The 21,254-nt window shown below is 40.9% G+C and overlaps 1 protein-coding gene across 4 annotated transcripts in view; it reads left to right on the forward strand.

Annotated features, from left to right (window-relative positions):
- Positions 1 to 21,254, forward strand: part of DPP6 (dipeptidyl peptidase like 6) — a 582,220-nt gene that overhangs the window by 393,845 nt on the left and 167,121 nt on the right. For all 4 annotated transcript variants that reach the window (XM_064505741.1, XM_064505742.1, XM_026097080.2 and 1 more), the window contains exons 2-3: positions 214 to 328; positions 9,166 to 9,264. In XM_064505741.1, coding sequence (XP_064361811.1) covers positions 214 to 328; positions 9,166 to 9,264 — 214 coding nt within the window. The remainder of the gene's footprint in view (positions 1 to 213; positions 329 to 9,165; positions 9,265 to 21,254) is intronic.

Here is a 21,254-nt window from a genome sequence, read left to right on the forward strand (position 1 = left end):
TTTGACCCCTTGCATTTGTTGATCATGTAATCTGATGTGGGATGAATTCAATTAATACCACAATGTATTATAATGGCATGAGCTGTATTTAGCTTACCTGCTTCCACCGTCATGGCCATGCAGTACATGGTGTGCTTTTACAAGAATACCTTGCTGTTTGTTTCCTTGTCTCAGCGCCTTTGCTAAATGTTCACTTTCCTTTGATATTTCTAGGAGCTGGTGGGGAGTAATCCTCCACAAAGAAACTGGAAAGGAATTGCAATTGCCTTACTTGTTATTCTCGTTATCTGCTCCCTGATTGTCACCTCTGTTATACTCCTGACGCCAGGTATTTATCACCTTTAACTCGCTTTCCTTCTGTTTTCCTCTGTAATTTCACACTTTTAAGGGCAAAGGGATTGTGAAATGATTGCAAAGTCAACGTCAAAGTAATCATCCTTCCTGTTCTTTACCTTGATGTGACATTGAGTTCAAGACTCTCTCAGGTAGATTGGTTTAGAGTTTTACATTTTGATTGGAAGACTAGGGTGACTGAACTGAAGGCACCAGAGTGAAACTTGGTTGCTAAAACACAGAGGGGGAGTGTCAGTTTAGATACCCACAGCATCAACTGCTAAAATAACACTACTCTAAAATAGCACCAGATGCTTATGTTTAGGCACCTGAATCCCATCCCATTTGCCTGTGTATTTGACTGCTTTTAAATCAGATCTTAATGCTTCAGCTTTACCAATCAGTTCCAGATAACTATGTGCTAGATAGCACTTTTTGAGAGCAAATAATTAGTAACTTCCCAAGGAGAGATTCTGTAAGTTAATCCTACCACCAAGTTTCAGCAACCTCCTGTATGCATAACCTGTGTAAATTCCTTCTCACAGTAGCTACTGAGGTTGTAGCCTTGAATTTTAATGTGATATCATTCTGGTTATTGATTATTATGCATTTATATAGCCTTGTACATTTCTGAGACTAGTTACAGAGTGGAAAAAAACGGGCTTTTGTGGCTTTGAAAAGCTTGTGATTTGGGTAAGAAAAGGCAAACAAATGAAAGAGGAGGCATAGAAAAATAATTCAGTATCACAAAGGGTTAGAAGTTACAAACCATAGGAGAAGGCAGAAGGTTCCCTGCGGAGAAGTTTAGAAGAGAAGAAATAGGGATCCTCCCTGGATGAGTGCAGGTGAGTGATCCTAGGGGACAGCATGATAGAAAGTACTGAGCTGAGGTGGGGAACGGAGACGGGGAGAAATGAAAACAGTAGGAAGAAGAAGGGCATAGGGTGATGAAGTGACAAAGATGAGATGTAAGTTGTAAGGAAGAAGTTTATAAGAGCTTGTAGTACATGAACTGGCATACAGTTCAGCAAGTGTAGCCTATCTTCTCCGACACAACTCTTATTCTACAGTCCTGCTGTACAGTAGACAGTGATAAAGCAAGAAATACAGGACTTCACTGAGTTAAATTTGAAAATCAGTGAAACAATCCCTATGTTATCTTTTTCGTCATTTAACTTCATGCTGTGTGCAATTTATTTCCTACTATCCTGAAGTTTTCAATGTGCTGCAGGATTTGGTGTTAAGTCCTTGACTGATATACATAGACATAGCATTAACTATAGTGATGCTGTTTTGAAATGCAATGGGGACCTATCTCTTGCATTAAAATTATATAACTGCATTAAAGAACTTATCAGGGTAGAATCTGGAATTTTCAGCTGAGTTGGGGTACATTTGCAGCTTCTGACTGTTGTGCCAGACAGTAATTAAATTAGTTTAACTTTTATTAAGGTTTTTCTTTAAATTGCTTTTGGTAAGGGTCAAATTTAACACCTTTGGACACCACCATTCATCTAAATGTACACTCTGTTTTGGGGCATGGTCTGTGGATTGTAATCCCATCAGGTAAAATTTAGTTGCAATGATGAATATTGTCCCTTCCCCATTAAGTATGGAAATGTTATCTTTTATTTTACAGAAGGGTAGTTCAGACTTTTCAAAAAATGAAGGTCGAATCCTAGATTCCTAAATCCATATTTAGGGCCTTCAGGAAGTTGTCAGTGGTTCAGATAAGTGGTTCAGACTGCATAAATAAGAATAGGGTTACAGCTCCCACTTAAGAGCAGATTTCCATATAGATGGATATGTGGTCAGAAGTTTAAACATTCCTGCACAGTCTTAAATACTGTCTAAATCAGGAGTCCTTCTTTTCCTATGACCACCTGTAAATAAAGGGTTTTTTTTTTTTTGCAAGGGTGTTAGATGGTGTGGAGTCAGACTAAAATCTGTTGAAGATTTAGCAGCTCTGGTTTTAATTCTGGGCTCAGCATAGACTTTATGCAGGACTTTTCCAGAATCTTGCTCCCACTTGTCCATAGAATAAATGACACACAAAATCCATTAATGACTGTTGAGACTAGAGATACTGCAGCGGTGTTGCTGAGGTAAGTGCCTAGACAGAAAAATTTTACTCAGCATTGAGACCGTGTAGTTAAAGCAGTGTGCTTTAATTTTGAAAGAAAGAAGTAAATATGAGTTATTATGATGACCTTCTATTTTATGTGGTATGAAATGGGAATATGAAATACACATATTCAGTATTATACATAAAATTCACATGTGCATTTGTGTGTTTATATTTGTGTGTGCATACACAAAGACATAGTCACATAGTCTCTTTGGGATGTACATGCATATACACGTATACACATAAATCACACAGTTGTTAGTATGTGCTTAGCAACAGCTTCAAATAGCACCTTTGGGAGAGTCTCTGTGTTTAAATCTTTGGAATACCCAATGTCATTTTCTTTTCTAAATTTTCTATTCATGGTTTCTGAGACTTCCAATTACCCGATTTGCTCAAACTGGGTTTGCATTGTTTTTTTCCTGCTGATATTTCAGAACCTTCTCCCACATGTGAATACAAGAAACTCTGAGCTCGATACTGTCTCTGTTTTTATTATGGATCCAGACTGCTTCATGGTGAGACTCTGCCAAGGATAAAATCAGATAGTTTAAGTTGCTGCTGTGGCTTGGCAGCAGCAGAGTTCAGTCTTCTCCTGGGCCACTGGCCCTGCAGCTTGTTACAAGGACACACTATGGCATGGGGTAATGGGAGGCTCATTTCACAGGCATTGCCTGCCAGCCGGTGTTAAGTGAGACATTGAGACATTGAGATTGGCTTGGCAAACGTAACAAGCACTGCATTGCTAATCCTAACTGCAGATAGTACTTCCCAACAAGGTAGCAGTGGGGAAAACCTAGGAGCCTGTCCAGAAGGGGAAGACGAGTCTGCACTTACCTGGCATAAAATAGTTCACTGGAAGGAGATATGTTTATCCTTTGGCAGCCAAATTGAAAAATAAGTGATAAATATTTGATTTAGAGCAGAGGAAAGGACAGAGGGACAGCAAAGGAAGGCAGCAAAGCAGTTCTGTGAATGTTCATGAGAAGCTGCTGCCAAGTGTGAGAGTAGCATTGGAAAAAAACCTTCCTAACTGAAAATGTCTCAGGTGGGGTGATGAAATTTGGCATGAGTAGAGCAAAATGCTTGACAGTACTTTACAATTTTTAAGTCTTTCTTCTGGTGACAGTGTTGGAGTTTGACTCGACACCTTCCTGCTAGCACTATATCCCTTTTCCTTTTATCTCTGATTTCCCCACTAATACCTGTCTATAGTGGCCATCTCACTGGCTTGGAAGCCATTCTTCTTTCAGTATTTTGCCATTGATTTGAAGGCCTATTTTTCAGTGCTACGCTAAGGCATGCAATGTGCAGATGCTTTGACACCAGTGATGAACATCATGCGATGCCTGAAGAGAGTAATTTGGGGCACGTCTGGGATACAGTGTAGAGTGCAGGCTTGCAACCCATGTTCAGACAAAGAAAAGTGGTTAGCTGGACCCATATCTTGCATCACAGTGCTGGGTTTCCCCTCCACTGCAAAAGTCTGGGAGTCTCTTGCAAAAGAAAGAGTGAGTGGTAGAATAGAAAATGGGAAAGGTCTGCTAAACAGAGCAGATACTGATTAAGCTATTTAATAACTGAGGAAAAGGGATTTATGTATCTCCTTGAGTTTCTTTTGCAAATCAATTCACACCTTTAAAAAAGGTTTTAACTTTGGATTCAGCTTCAGAAAGGCTGAAATTCCTACTAGTTTGAGTTTCTTAGAAGGAAGACACTCACTCTGCTCAAGATTAGCTCATAAACTGTGAACACCATTCTTTGCATTCAGCAGACATCGTAATTACAATAGCAGTGCTTTATTGCTAGCTAATGCTTTGGTCTTGTTTTATAAAACCCTAATAAAATTTCATCATTTCTATGATTTGTACATCTTTCGATAGTCTGGAACAGCATTTTCCAGAGAAGCAATAACTGGTGAGAGTTTGTGTTTAATTACACTGTAGTATACTGCGTGCATGCAATTGCCTACGCTGAAGGAGTCTGTCACGTGTAGGTGAGTCCTACCATTCCTCCCACCTTCGAAAAATATGAGGCTTAACATATAAATGACAAAAGTGTGGGACTGAGCCTTTTTTAACTGATGGTTGCTCACTTGTCGCAATATGTGATAACTGTATGAGTCCTGTCCTAGAAGTATTGTGTGTGTATTTGTATAAACACATGCAAAAGTTAATATTTATGTGCACACACACCCCCCTATCAAAGTTAAACAAAGTGCCAAATTCTTCAGAAATTTTGATGCAAAACTCCTCAAATTCCATTAGACATTTTCCTTAGGAAAAGGCTGCTGTCTAGGGCCCTCCATTCAAAAAGTGAGGCAAGCAAGGACTTTCTGCACCTCTCTTCGTCATATTTAAAGCTTTGAGGAGATATATATCAAGTTTTTTCCTTTCAAATCTGACCTTTAGCTGAAAAAAGAAAGAACATCTAATTCCATATTAAAATTTTAACAAAATTTGAGGAAACATTTTTCACAGAAATGGTACTGAAGGTAGTCACTGTATAGTATTAATTCACAGTACACTGTCAGACAGCCAAATGCATTGCCCAGTGAGCTCAGTGTGACTTTTGCCACTCAGGATTAGCAAGGAAATATCCTTCTGTGACCAGCTGTGCAAGTGTTTACTTTGTTTATTCATAATTTTTATATATTACTGTGTATTATACACCATTTAAAAAGCGGGACTTGACAAAAAGGAGACAGGCTGCTTGTTTGCCTTGTCCTGGACACTTCCTTTTGGGTGCAGTGAGGTCTACTGGAGGGAAAAAGGGGATGGGGTCTGCCTAGAGATCAAGCAAGCGTGGTGCGGTGTGAAGGAAGTGTCTGGCGAGCTGGGTCAGGCCCATATAGAGGTGCATGTTCACCGACACACACATACAGATGTGTGAGAAAAGCATATGACATGGACCTGTAGCTGAGCCCTAGCGATGATGGAAAGAAAGGTGGGCACCCAAAGGTGACTGAAAAATTGTTAGCCATCAAGCAGCCTCTGAGCATTGTTGGAGTCGAGAGGAAGCTCAAAGGAAAGGTATTGCAAAGGCAAAACAGACAGGGAGGTCTGCTTATAACCCTTCTCCCTTTTGTTCTGTTTTGTGGGTCTTTATTCCAATTAGTGTTCTGGAGAGCAAGGCTTTTCAATTTGACCCGTGTCCTTCTGGTTGGGCCGACTTCAAGGAAGAGGGGCAGACAAATGAACCTAAAAACTCTGACCCACTTAAGGTTCCTGCCATGCCTTTAATGTTTTTAAATAAAAAAAAAAAAAAAAACAGAGGAAGTTTTCACTTTGTTTTCTCAGCATATATTTGTGAAGTTGTGTCAGTGGGTGTTGACTTGACACTCAAGTCCCAAGTTCTTTGATCATCTGTACTGCTTGTCTGCTGCTGTGCAGTCAGCGCCTGGTTGGCATGTGGCATCTGGGTCCTCTTGTGGAGGAGATATGAGGGCGAAGGAGGTGGTGGCACATACTTCATCCTCTGCCTCCATAAACCCAAGGAAGCCCCAAGGTCTCTGCAGTTGTGTGTGGACACAACCTGTGCTCACCAGCTGGCTTAGACACACTAAGGCACGCTCAGAGACTCCGACTCAGGACAGCGTGGGCAGCTTGAGATCCTAAAATTGCATTTCTTCCTCCTCAAATGTTTCCACGGGGGTCAGAGAAATGGAGAAGGCATTCTTAAGGAATGCTCCAACTGACCTGTGTGTTAGATGAGAGATCAGTAAATCTGAAATTTTCACTAAAAATGATTGATTTTTTTTTTTTCTCCCCAGCCCTATGACAGAGATTAATGTTGTCCATGGTATATTACAGGCCCTATTGCAGCTATTATTTTGCTGGAGACAGTAACAATCTCAAAAGAGAAACATGCTTGAGGGAGGCTGATGTGCGTGCGTGCTTCAGTTACTACCTCTCCCTCTTCCTGCTGCCCTTTAAGAGGGGTTTGAGCTACCACGATGGTAGAGAGGGACCAACCCAATGCTGGCTGTCTGTGTCCTGCACAGAAAGAGTGAACGAGAACAGCTTCCCACCCTGCCCCTTCCCTAAGCTCCAGCACAGAGCTTCGGTTGTATCTGTCCTTATGTCTGTGCCGGGGGAATAGGGTGTCAGTATTAGGAGATAGTTTCTTCCTTGGTGTGACTTCTTGAGAATTGGTGCCTGAGCCAGCTGTAAGCCTGGGGCAGCGAGCGGGTTGCGAGAGTCGCGCTCTGCACGGCCTGAGCTCGCTGGGTCCCCAGTGCAAGGACCTTGCGCCATGGTGGGAACTAACTGGAACAGTTTCCTGGAGTTCCTCTCACCTATATTTTCCCTTTTAATAAATAAGATTATGCCGAAGAACTTGGCATAACATTGCTGCATAGAGGGATTTGGCAGGCGATTTGTATTAGTGTGTTTTGTTCTGTTCCTTTGGAAGCCAAATTGAGCAGTGTGATTGAAAGCTCAATCAGGCTTAAAAATATGGAAATTTAAGACTATGCTATATTATGGTAAAAATAATAATTTGTATTAAAACACCTTTTAGTGGAACAAGACATTTTTCATAGTTAACTTTCAGTGCTTTCAGGTAGCTCAGGAGCTTCAGATTAATGAAATAAAATAGACTTTTCCCCTCAAAAAAAAAAAAAAAAAACTGCAAGGAGTTTGTTTCCACTGTTTCTAATCACCAGTGTGTTCAGTCACTGTAGAAAGTTTAGTACTAAACAATGTTAAAGATACTTAAGGCTGCGTGATACCAGTAGACCTCAGGCACTAGGGTGCTGTAGTGATGAGAGACACTGAAGCACAGAGACCAGCTGTGGAAATACTTAGAATGTGGCTTAATCTGCTTCTTTAAGGAGCAAACATGTTTAAGGTTGATTGAAAAGATTCCATGAAAGTATGTTTCAGCAAAAAAATTGAATGTTCGAAACAAATTATTAATAAAAAGTGACTGCTTGTCACACACAAAAAAATACAGGCAGGAAAAAAAAAGGAGAGGATATATTAATCAAAAAGAAAATTGTGGATTTCAGTTTTTCTCCAAAAAGTTTCTGCTTTTGACAAAATGAAAATCCATTTTCATATTAACTAAATGCCCAATATAGGATTCTGCGATGTAATATGTACGCTTTTCATCTGTAAGGCCCAAGAATCCATTGATTTAACATATACACTTCAATTGTAGGCCCAAGAACCTCTGTTGTGTTTATATGACCGTTGTATAACAGAGAAGAGGTGATACAAATAAGAAGACACTTTGCTACAGGAAAGAGGCTACCTGTGCTAAACATCAAGTGGTTAATTTTGTTCCTTGGTTTTATTGAGTTAGGCTCACGAGTATTAAGTCTCAGCGGTATCCTAGATAAGACTGATTTTCTTGTAAGAGTAATATGTATACCAACAGAGAGATCAGTTCTGCCTTTTCTTCAGATTGTGCTTTGCCTGAGGAAGCTGTTGGCAGTCGCTGGCTGAGTCACAGAAAATGCAAGCGGAAGCAGGACCTGCTCCGCTGGATTATCGTGTGGCGTGTGACGCTGCACGCTGCGGCCAGAAGACTTCCAGGATGGAAAATGTCTAAGAGCACCCTTGAAGGTGGTGCCAAAGAAAGCAAGACTTTTAAGCTTAAACTCCCCTAACATACCTGTTATTGTATCTCAGAGTGTGGTTGGATGTGACTCATTTAACAGCTTGCTTAAAAATTCTGCAACCCCATGAGCTACTTTCTACTATTCTTTGGTTTTTGTAATAAGTACCCATAATTTCAATCTTGAAATTGTCATCAAATAGTTGTATACATGTTGATATCTGTATTCTTGTTGTTTCTATATTGCATAAGACTTTAAGATGGCTGCATGAAGGACAGCGGAAAGGGATATATTAAGTATATCATTGCAGGGGAAAGGGAGTGTGCTACAGAATAGAATAAAGCAGGGTGGATGAAATGAGGGACACTGTTCATTACCAGTGGATCTTCCAGAATCTGAAAAATCACAGTCTGGTTCTTCAATTTAAAAAGCTGTCCAAGTTTGTATGCTGCTATTGTGTTTGCAAATGAAGTGGTATATCCTTTTGCTAAAAATGAAGATCATTGCGGGCCAGATATACACCACCTTAGGATTTAGGGGTATGTCTCACAGGTTTTTCAAAAATATCTATGCAGTTAAGTGTCGGATTCTCATTGGAAGTCTTTTGCAAATTCCTGAAATAATCCATCTGCAGCCTTAGAAGGCTAAATACATCTGCAAGTCCAGTCCTGTGTGACATTTTTAAGGAAATAAAAATATAAATTCTGAAAGCTAGGTTACTTTTTCATTTCTATTGCTTCAACTAGTAGTTTTAGAACAGTCCTAATGTTTAGAATAATTTTAATATCCTTCCGAATAGTCAGAATTCTGTAGGGCTATGGCTGTTTTTCCACATTTTTTAAAAAAATCTTTTTTTTATCAGTGTCTGTCCAAAAAATATGTGTTTTGGACCATATCTTGGTCTTTTTGTAGTTGTTTTGTCCAGGCTTAAAAAGCCAGGAGGTAATAGTAACATGGTTTCAAACTGTGAACTACAAGGTAGTCCTTTTATAACACTGACGGTGTAAAGGGGCCTATGCAAGGCAGAAAGCTTCATGTGGATCATTTCCAAAGAAGATATGATATGGCACTCATAGATGCTGTATTTTCAGATACATCTCAAATTAGAAGTAAAAGCTGTTTGCTTTCAAATGTTTTACAGTTGAAGATAACAGCTTGTCTCAGAAGAAGAAGATAACGGTGGAAGATCTGTTCAGTGCTGATTTCAAAATTCATGACCCGGAGGCTAAATGGATAACTGGTGAGTTAGACCTGAACATGCTGCAATGTCTTCCCATCACTTACTTGTTCTCTGGGTCCTTCTTTTTATTTTCTTCTTTACTCCTTCTGTCCCGTCCTTTGTTCCTGAAATTAAATATTCAAACAACATTGCTCTGTTACTATTTTTTATGCGAGAATTCCCCCTGAGTTCGTGGCTGTGCAGTGAAAACTGCAGCCATTGTCCCAAAGAGCTTCCCAGATTCGGTAGGCGATGGAGCAGGTGGTTGGAAGAAGCGGTTGGAGCACTATCACAGGCATTATTTTACATAAACAAATCTTCTGGTTTCTATTCCCTCATCAAAACATTTTTTGCCTTCAGAGGGGTGAAGTGTTGCTAAGCAACTAGCAAAACAGTGGTCCAGCAACAGCTGGGCCAGTCCTTGCACGCCGGCCATGTGCCCTTTTCAACCTATGTTGCTGTACGTTTTCTAGTCAGGGGAAAAGAGAATAATACTGGAATTAATGCAGGCAGTATTTGCTGGAGTAGATCTGTTCTGTGGACGTGGATTCCCACTCCCGCTGCAACTTGCTGCAGTCTGAAGAAGCTTTGGCTGGAATAAGACGATTTCTGGTATGGCATTTATTTATGTTCCAGTCCAGCTTCTATTATTAGCTAAGTTATTAGTCTTTCTTTTGAATTTAGTGGGGAATTGGATCAAGTCCTTACCCATGTTTGGCTTTCCTTGTCTGTTATGCCCATTGGGAATGATTTTAATACCTGCAATGAAAAGAGAGAGCGTTAAAAGGCTGTGCTGAATTAACACGTTCCCCAGTCGCCCTCAGCACAGCTGTCTCTGGCTTCTCCCACCGATTCAGCTACGCTTTTCTGGTGGAGAGGCAACTGCAAACAATATGCCTCTTCACAAACACACCTGCCGTCAGGCAGGAGCTCTTTCTCAGGCTGCGTACTCCGGAGGGACGCTGCTCCCCATAACCGCTCTTTGTGAAGAATGAGAATGGGAATATTAGCTGCGCTTGCGGGTGGGAATGGTTTGTTTAGCATTTTTCTTTAGGCACTGATGTCCCTAATGGCCCTAATGAGGGAAGAGGTGCTTTACTGAGACCTTGGCTGCTAATTTTTTGTTTGGTTGGGTATGAGGGAATGATAATGAGTTAAACATACTTTTGTGGGAACTGAGAATGAAGTATCTTCATGAAACTGTTTATTACCTCACCCTCTGATGAATACAGCTTTTCATGGATTTAAGGTGTTTTTTCCACAAAACTGCAGTCTTCTGCGCAAATACAATATTCCTGTGTTTTTCCAGTTATGATCACACACTGGCACCATATACACTTTTATTAAGAGTCCAGTAGTGTCATGCTTTAAATTCACCCTCCTCCTGCGTGCTCTTGCTGACTCCAGTGCAACTTATCATCAATCCGCCTTGCTTGATCTGAAGTTACTAAAGTATTATTTCTGTAAAGGATAAAATACAAAATAGTTTTGTGCAAACCTGTATTGATATTTTAGAAGGATTTGTCCTGCTGCTGTACTATTAATGCCACACATTCTGATTTTACTATATCTAGAGAAATTTCATGAAGCCAATGAAATTCTCTAGATTTATCCCAGGGTAACTTAGCTTTTAAGGGCAAAACTCTAATCTACAATGCCATTCATTAAAGGACCAAAGCCATTTTACAACATTAATTATGTTTTTGCATTATAGTTGCTTTTCACAGCTCTCTGTAGCTGGGTAAGTGACAGAATCTTGATTAAGATCACTGACAACTGAGATGAAAGACCAGTAGCCCTGATTCCTAAGCACACATTCCTACTGTTCTAATGTTCTTAGTTTTTTAAATGCAAATGAAAGACTCTGAAAACGCCTTAGCCAAACTAGTAAAACTTGGTGCAACAAGAGTGCTACAAAGGCTCAGCAGAAAAATTGTATGTTTAAAAGTAGGACTGAATAGGCAAAATGAGTTTAAGCTCTGTGGGGAATCAGCACAGTTGTTGAAATCTAGTTAGCTGTAGTATATCCTTGTTCTCCTTCTTCTGCTGTTAATTATATATCAAAATACTGTGGTCATTCAGAGAGCTGCAAGCCAGACTGCAAAATACGATCATTTTGGCTCCTTTCAAATCTACATTTCCTTCCTTTTTCTCCCTCTTCATTATTGCAGAAGATGAGAGTTTGATAGCCTCACCAAAGACGAAGCATGTTGCCTGTTTAAGAGTGTTTGAATTATCCGAGTGATTTTCTTCCACAATAGTTCAGCCAGTAAAATATCTGTGTTCTTTCAAGTAAGTGAGGGGCTGATTCTAATTCACTGAAGGAACAAAGTCTTTCCTTTGACTTCAGCAAATCTTAGACCGAGTGTTAAAATTCCAACAATTACCTCTATTCAGGACAGCACTTAAAACCATACTGAAAGCTCACTGAAATTGCTGGGATGCGCTGATGTTTAAGCATTTTTTCTGATTTGGGGTGAGCAAGTGGAAATAACATATTTCCAATCAATAGCTATGTCATTCTGTTGATTTCAAAGGAGCTAAGAAAATGATAATCAGGCTCAAAGCTGACATAACAACATTTCCAAATCAAAGACTGCAAGATTTCCCTAAGCTTTCGATAGTGACTTGAGGCTGGTTCATGGATATGTTTGCATCCTTTTTATTGGAACTGCTATTAAATTTACTGGCATAAAGTGAAAGATGAGCCAAAAATGGAACTTTGTCTGAACCACCTAAATTTTTGTGATGCTGCTGTAATTTCAAATTCCATTTTGCATTTTTATCTGGTGGTTTAGGGAGAGGAAAGAACGTTTTGTTTAGTCAGCTGCTGCTTTCGGTGTCTTCCACTGTTGCAGTCATCATTGTCAGTGAATCAGTAAGAGTGCTCTAGAGCGGGGCAATACATTCATAGACCAGGATTGATTACTCCAGAGTTTGTTTTTTCTTCCACTTCTTCCAAAGATCGCTGTTGCTTAGACTTGCCCTGTAGCATATGTTAACCCTGGATTTATTGTGAAGGTTTATGTCTTCAAGACAGTATAGAAGAAGGCTCAGCAGTATATATAGTAGATATACAGCATAGGATGTTTGAGATGCTACTGGCAATCAGATAGTACACCATGACATCCACCTTGCCCAGTAATCCAACCACAAATCCAAGCAGTGGCTCTCTTCCAGACACATCTATTCAATTCCTCATCTTCTGCATCTCTTTATTCATCATTCAGTACATTGTACCCTGCGTTGTTCTATTATCATCCTCTATTGTGAACTTTCCTTAACTGTACAACTATAATTATGTTGTCCATATGCTAAGCATGCATGCAAGCTCCAATTATCAGCTGTACTATGCTCATTTTATACTGTGTATCTTTACATGTTGTATTTGGACATTTCCTCGTTTGCATATCCTCCTCCGTACAATATCACAAGTGTCCTGCGCACGCCTTTTGTTAGTCCTCTTGTGAATGACAGATGGCCTGCTCGTTAGTCTAGTCTCTAACTGCTTATCAGTTATGCTCAAGCGCCACATTACCTTGTAATTAGACTTTGCAATTATTAGGCTTTTCCTGTATTCCTCTAGTCTGTGGTTCTGATACAGGGTTTTAGCTCAGGTTTCTGAAAATCTCAATGCGATTCTGCAACATTCCCGTAACAGTGGACCAAAACCAGGATAAACACAGGTGCCAGTGCTGGATACTGCAGAACAGCCCAGTTGTCTGATCTGTCCTGAAAACAGTAACCGTTGCCTGAACGTGATGTGAGAAGCAGGTCGGGTTATGAATGCTTTCTCTGAGCTGCAATGACTCCTGCCAGCTTTGAATCTGGCTTCCCATTTTCTCTTCTCGGCCCCTCAGATCGCAGGAGCAGTCGTCCTTTTTCACGGGGAGGCAGTATGGTACCTGATGTCAAAACAAGCCGTAAAGACTGAATTGCATACACCACTCATGCAGAGTTATGCCTATCTCTTCTTTTCTTTGTACTTAATGGCAAATACATTTTGGCCACGCTGAAGGTGCTTTGCTGCTCTTGTTACTAGAAAAATATAATAGCAGCCCATAATATACTGCCCTCAGTTATTGCAATTGATTGGGTGCAACATGCCAGTGTTATTTCTTGGAGGATATTTTCCAGCCTTCTTGTTGGCATCTTGCAAGACAGAGTGCATATAGCAGTGGTTGCTGCCAGGGGTTTTTGGCTGTATGTTAGTGACTAGAGGCTCCAACTAGAAATGCATCCCCTCTTGCTAGACACTGGCCAGACACAGTGAGACAGCCCTTGTGCAAAAAAGGTTATAGTCCAAGTAAAAAGAGTGAGGGATACCCATGCAGTGAGGAGCACTGAGGCACAGAAACACTGAAGGACATGCTCAGGGTCATAGGAAGTTGACTAAAAACATCTGAAAATCAAGCCCAGCTGTCACAGGTCCCTGCCCGGCTTGCTTAACCTGCAACACTGGCAAAATACGTTTATTCTTACCCAAAGAGGGTAAATTAGCAAAAGGTTCTGAATGCCGTTTTCAGAAATGACTTGGTTATTTGGAAACCTGCCTGGCAGTGAGAGCCAAAACCACTCCATGTCTAGCTTCTGAACATGGCACTTAGTCTTTTATGTCAAAAGTCCTTCTAAAAAATATACTAACGTGATCTAAGTATAGTAGAGTGGTCCTTTTGTCTGTAATACTGAACCACATATGTTTCACTGTATGTTTTACTAATAGCATTATAGAAGCTTTTTAAGTCTAATATTGAATTTAATGACCTAGAACTAATACATTTTATTTACCATGCTGAAAAAATTGTCTTGTAGTAACTGAGGTAATTTATTTCAGTTTACCTTTAATAATACTGCTCAGATCAACAAACTTGGATAGCCCAAATGCCCCCAAGCCTATTCTGGGCAATGTTAATTCATCGCACTGTATTGATAAAAGCACTGATGCATTTCAAATGATGTGGATGCATGTGGAGTAAATGAATTATTTATAGTTTGCTTTACATAGATATCACGAATTTCATAAGTGCTAATAGTTTTCATTTTTTAAAAAAGGTTTCTGTTAAGGTGCTACTTTTACAGCCTTGAAGACTAAAATTACATTGTTAGAGAAATAAAACATGGTCAGCTGGAGTGCAGGTATCTCCAGACTGCTGATCCAAGGGCCGAAAAATTGACTGTGGAGTAGTGACCAGCTAAATTGTAAAGCAGTGTGTGTCTTTCCCTTGACATTGTTGGGCTGCTGGAGTAAAAGAAAAAATCATTGTCCTGAGTTTGTCACCAGAAGAACAAATTCCTACTCCCTATGCAGTGCAGTTTCCAATCTCATGTATGTTTTTGAACTGCATTAGGAAAGAGGTATACGTCAGTGCAGGTACCCTTGAGAGCAGGTGCTGCAAGACCAGGGCCACACACTCATCCCAGTTCTCGACTTATGTTAAATGGGTGTAAACTAGGAACCACTCACAGGTGTTTATCTTAGTATAAATCTAGTGAAAGCATAAATGAAATTAGGTTACTCTATTTGAATATTTGCTTTGTTTCCCAGCTTGCTAAACTGAAATCCCAGTTAATTATTTTCAATGTATTTTAAATTTATGTTGAAAATCGTTTAAAAGAAAGGGTTTAAGGGGCTTAATGGTTCAAAGAAATCTTGTCCCACTCCCAATTCTGGTGTGCCAAACCTCATATCCTAGCTGGTGCTTTGGCTTTACAAATGTCCTTGAGATATTTTCTGATGTAAACAACTAGTTAGCTGGCGAACAGCACATCTGTTCATGGCATTAAAGGTTTCAATGAACTTCTAGCCCTTAATTGCAAAGAACACCACAGATCCCCACAACCCAGAGGAGCAGTATGGGCAGCGTGCTGAGGTAAAGGCAGAGCAGTAAAGGAAAACACTGCGCTGATTAGAGGAAAGAAGCAGGGAGGGCTGGAGGAGGGCTCTGGTCTAGCACAGTGTGGGAGCACATGGCAGTGCTGGGCACATACGTCCATGTGCAGAAGTGGCTACGGTGGCATTTGGAAACTATCGGTTGTGATTAGCGAACACACAGATGTTATTTAAGTAAGCACATAGCAAACTTCCAGGCAGTGCTGGTGGCAGTGAAAGTGTCCACGTGCTTTAAAGATGGTTAACTGCTATTCTCAATCTAAATGCTTTGCTGATGTCCTGTATTGCCAAAACAGAATGAATAAAGGGCTTGTACTTTGTCTAGACTGTTGCAATGGGAAAGAAGGGAGGAACCTGTTGAACCATTAGAACCATAATTTAGATTTTAGACCTCATCCTGGATTGTCTTCTTCAGGGATTTCTGCAGATTGCCTATTCTGAGAGCACTGAAGGGAAATCACCTCATTCCCTGCCTTTCGGCTACTGGGCTTTTGCCTAGGTTCAGACAGTGACAGCAACCTACACACTAAAGACAGAAAGTCCTGCAATTAATGGCCTTTTAACATACTATACTAAGCCATGGAGGAGACCATTTCGGCCATGTAGCTATTTTGTTTGTTACTGCTAGAGAGAATGAGATGAGAAATCAGTTTGGCTCTCTAAAAATTAATATAGCCTGGAGGAGCAAGCTGGGGAGGTGCTCTGTACCTTGGCTCTAAATGTGCCCCAGTGCGTTGGCAGTGCTCTGCGGTGCTGGGATGCTGCTTTGGTACACGCACTGCTAGTAGGCTGAGAAAACTGCCCTTTGACATTACAGCATCTTCTGACTTGGGAGGGAGGAATCTACTTGCAGCTGGGAAAAGTCATGTTTGTGAAAAATATCACACCCTAGAAAACCTGAAAAAGTAACCCCATAATGGTCAAACATTATTTTTTTTAAGAATTGTTTGGTGTGTCTGGACCTACTCCAGGTTAGAGAAGTGGGGGAGCCCAGAGACTTTTGGCAGACCAGTCCCTGCAGGGTGTTACAGCGAACAAGCCCATTCACAGCGGCTTTGTGAGTGCCACCACCCAGTCTCTGGAGGAGAAGCAGTGCCATGGGCTCACTTCTGCTCCTTCTAGGTTTAGGTAGGTTCCATGACAAGCACATTTATTGTCATTTTTATTTCTGTTATTGTAACATTCATTTCTGTAGGTAAGGAAATATATACTTTTGAAAACCCATTCTTGGTGCTGCAGTACTTACATTAGAGTATTTAAATATATTTAAATTAGAATACAGCGAGAGAAGACAGTAAGAAAGGAGTAATGACAGAGCTCTGACAGAGCCTGGACTGCAATAGTAAAGACAGATAGCCTTTTACACTTGAGAAGGTCAAGATTTTCATATGTACCTAACCCTATATTTAGGATGCCCCATTGGTAGCCTACTTTCTCCAAAGCCTTCTGAACGTTAACCATTCCTCCTGGTGTCACTGACTGCTGTTGAGTCGCAGCAGGTCTGAGTCAAATGGCCTACTGAGGTACCAAAACATGTCTCTAAACAGCCACTTTAAAAAAAAAAAAAAAAAAAAAGTGGCCTCTGACACTCAATGCAATACCTCTGCACTGCTGCTATGTCACTGCATTGCCCCAGGCTGAGCGAAGAGTCCGACCCGAGGGCAGGAAAGGGGGCGTGAAGGAGTGACATGGAAGGGAGTGATGAGGAGGGCTTTGGAGGAGCACTGCTGAGCGGTGTGAGAACAGGCTGTGCAGCCGCTGGTGGGAGAAGCCCAAGGAGCACAAAAGCGCCCTGCACCCACAAAGCTGAGGTGTGAGAGGAGGTGCAGGGGAGACGTAGGCAGGGCTGGAGCTGTGAAGAAGGGTGACAATGAGACTGCAAATCAGGAAAGTGATGTGAAAAATGGCTTAATCACCCAAGACTAAGGGCTGGAAAATATATTCAGTTGCTCGGGGGATTTTGTAGGGAACAGTTAGAGAATCAAAGAGGACTGGAAGAGGAAGGGTATGGCCTGTAAAGTCACTTTTGCTTCTAGTCCTGGCACTGCCAACACCCAGTCCTGGCAACTACCTAACTCCATTCCCAATGATTTTTAAGAGAGCAGAAAGAATATACTTCCTCCCCACAGGCAACTTGGTGGTAGCACTTTTACATGTTGGAACAGCAAGCAGGTTTCCTATACTTTTTATAGCCCTTAGCAAAAACAGATTCCCCATTTCACTTTCAAGCCCAGCTCCTCTAAAGTTAGTGCTTTTCTCTCAAAGTAACTCAAAAATGAGGCAGTGCCTCCTGCCGTGAAAGTGTCTGCTAGCGAGGAACAGCTATTTGGGAATAATTTGAAGTGGTAACAGGTGTGGAAGCCAGGAGCGCTGGGCTCTTTTGTGTGTTAAACTTGTTTGCAGATTCGAGGTAAAAATCCACGAAAATTAAGTAGAAGCTGTCCCCTTTGTTCCTCCCCATCCTCATCCTTTATGCTGCGCCCGGGCGCACAGCAGTGTCTCCATGCTCTATGTGACGTGGTCTGGCAACGCCGAGCGGGTCCGGGCGACGTTCGTGATTATGGAGCGCTGGGGCTAGCGGCTAATGCAGAGCTGCTGAATTCAGTGCGGGTCCCCTTTATCGTGCCAGGCAGACGGAATTATTGCAATTGCACCCAATTCACAGAGGGGAGCCTTTTTATTAAAAAATAGGAGAGCAGCAGGAATGGAAATGGGAAAGAAACGGCACTCTGCCATGGGAAGCTACTGCATCTGCGGGTGACTTTTGAAGATGCAGCTCACATCAGCAGTCTTTCTGCTGTTAAAGAAAAGAAACACACACACCAGTTCTGCCTCTGTGCTTAACAGTTTGAATCCAGTTAAAAAAGGATCCAGTTTTTCTTCTCCTTCATACTGGTTTGAAATCAAAACCAGCTGTTCTCATAGCCAATGTAATTGCACTGGTTTTATGGGGAAGTAACTGGGAGAAGGTTTAGGCTTTCTATCTGTGTGTTAGTTAAAAACCCAGATGAACAATTGCATGCACAATGTGCAACTGATAGATGCGCTTACCCCATTTACCTTGCAAAGTCAGTAACTTGGGCTGCCAACTGCCCCCAGCCGTCAAGTGAGCGGGTGCCAAAAGTGGAACTGGTGTTGCAGAAATTGTCTTCAATATGTCTTTGAAAGGATGGTTGTCACTGCAGCCCAGGTGGTTGAATTTGTACTTAAATAAAGTTGTTTCCTTTGCCTCTTCAGAGCTGTATAGCACTAAAGGAGAGAGGAGGGAGCAAAACAAGGAAGACTGAACTAAGGGTGGAAAAGATTTGGGAAAGCGAGTATCTAGGAAAAAGCAGAGGGAAGAAATGAGGAGCATAATTACAGGATGCACTGGGTGAGAAACGGATGCAAGGGGAGAGCTGTAAAGGAGTTGTGGTGAGGAGCGATGATGGAGAAAGGAGAGCTCCGCAGGGTGCCTGTCTTCTTGCTAAGCAGCTGATCCCAGTTACACCGACATCCTGCTGGGACCTCCGGTGGGCATTTCCAGGACAGATTATGCCTTTAGGCTAGCTTATTGTCAATCTTTAGATGCCTTCTTTTTCGGAAGAAATGTGTTGGTAATTGGCTTACTTTTGCTTACCTAGGCAGCCAATTCTTCACTTTTCCATACTGCCCATCCTCCTTCTGATTCCTTGTGGAAGACTTTGGCTTGGTGCAAAGTGCATTTTCCTAACTCAGTAACTGTCAATGAGCTTGCTCCGCTGCTCTTAGACATTTGTTCAACATGGAGTGCTTACCAAGGATAATTAGAGCAGTGTGTATTCTTCCACTTGCCCTCTGTTAACGAATATTAAATAAATATATGCAGAGACGCAGTAATTTCTTAATTCAGAGATGGAAATATTGTGTATCTGGTGATTAAACTTTGTATCAGATATTTGTAATTGAAAATTTAGTAGGCAAAGGTTTACTTATCTAACAAAGAAAGTCCCTTGAGAGTTTGGATGTCCTGACCATATTCAGCTGCTGAACATATTAGAAGCAGAACTTTATTTTTCCTTTGAAGAAATGGTACCAGACTTCCATAACTCATTATCTGAAATTTAGAATGAAATGATTATTGCTGATCAAGAGAACATACTTCTACTGTGAAATGTAGATATACAAATCTCTCATTAGTGAAAAATCAATTGAGAACAGAGGAGACCAAAGGTTTTCCTACACCGGTATTCTGTTTCCAGGAGTGGCGATAAGTGCATGCACAGGCAAGACTGGGAGCATAATGAGGATGTGTGATCATCCTCCAGCTACCCCAGCTCCACACTCATTTTTCCTGATTGTCTAGTGGTTTGACTATTTAGTAGCCCAAAATATATTTATCTTCTGAGTTACTTGTCCAGTATCCTCAAGTCTGCATAAATCTCTTGCATCTACAGTCAAGGAGTTTGTCAAGGAGTTTCACGGGCCTGGTACCTGTTGTGTGAAGAATTACTTCCTTCTGTTTACTTGGGTGTTTGTTCCTATTTGCTTTGCTTGATGGTTTTTAGTTCTGGTATTGGAACACACAGTAGCCCCCAAGTACCTTTCTCCTGACACTCCTGATTTTGACAGACCGCTAATATATTCCCACATTCAATTGTTCCTCACAATGGAAGCTGATCCATACCTTGGACCATCCTTGTCCTTTCTTGAGACATTTTTTATATCTTTTTATATTTCTATACCAAACATACCATATTTGAGAAGATGGGATCAGAACCACACAAGTATTAAATAGAAGCATCAGGGTTTGACTCCTTAAGTGTGTTTAAAATGCATTGGTTTCATAACGTTTTAAGGCAAGTGTATCCATAAATGTAATTTGTTTGACCAAAAAGAGAAGGTAGATTTTGCACTGCATTGGAGTAAAATCTGCATGTCCCTGTACCAAATAACACCGCACTGGGTGGCCATAGTGCCATAAAAGCATGCAATGTAATGCCCCAGCATGGCTTTCACAGCTTGTTGTGAAACCAGCGCTAGCTCTCTGCTCATGGCTCTGAGTTTTAAAACTGCTTACTTAGCTAGTATCTCTTTCCATTGCCAGGAATGGGGAAGAGTCTCTGGCAGAAAAGGTGATCTTGTAAGTGACTGCGAAACAGAAGTTGCCATGCATGATGCGAAATAATCCCTGAATCAAGTAGTATAGCACCTCTTAAAAAAACGCTTCTAGCCTTCACCTTCTCAGGAAAAGAACTCAAGGTAACACAGCAAGTATGAAGAAATGAAAGAAGGCAAATAAAATGCAAGGAAAAAGGTAGTGGAGAAAAAATGCCTAAAATATTTGAGTGATGGAGAGAAGATTGCTGAACATGGGAGCAGAGCCTGTATGGCCAGGCAAGGAGTTGGTCTTCACAATGCCACCAGCTTGATATAACCTCCAATTTTCATTCTCCTCCTACACCTCAAGTACCAGTTTCTGGGGACAGGTGGTTTACAAGAATACTCACTTTAATTCAAAAAACATAGTGAAATAAAGCCCAAAATTTTTAGTTCTCAAAGACATTATTGAAATTACATCCAGATGACTCTCCAAAGACTAAATGAATCTGGAATGTAAATGAAACAAATACAATGTTTTCTTTGATTAGAAAAGATATTTAAACAATATCAGGTTCTTCTGAAGTCTTAAGCCTGATTTTTCAATCCTTAAGGTTTGTAATAATTCACAAAATTGAGATAATCATCTGCAAGGCATATTAACATTGCAGCAAAGGCAAATTACAGTGGCATAGATGGCAAAAGTGAACAAATGAAGAAAAAAAGGCAGTGGGAAATTTTGTAAACCCAAGAAAGGGAAAAAAAGGTTTCAACAGAAAAGCAAATCTGGAATAAAAAAGGCAAAACCGTGGGTCTACCATTTATATAATGATTCTTTTGGCATGCACTGGACTTTATTGTGATTGTAAAAGTAAACAGTACCTTGCAGGCGTGATAAATCCTGCATTTCCAAGAGATGTTGGGATGGTTGCGGTTATGTTCAACATGGTCATGTGTACCGAGTAAGTCAGTCCAGATGTTGCCATGCATTTGCTGTAGGAATATCTGACTCCAGTGGTACTTTCCTGTGGATTGACAAGTGTCTGCAAAACTTTGACAAATG

Source organism: Dromaius novaehollandiae, chromosome 2 (assembly GCF_036370855.1).
Source record: "Dromaius novaehollandiae isolate bDroNov1 chromosome 2, bDroNov1.hap1, whole genome shotgun sequence".
Classification (NCBI taxonomy): domain Eukaryota; kingdom Metazoa; phylum Chordata; class Aves; order Casuariiformes; family Dromaiidae; genus Dromaius; species Dromaius novaehollandiae.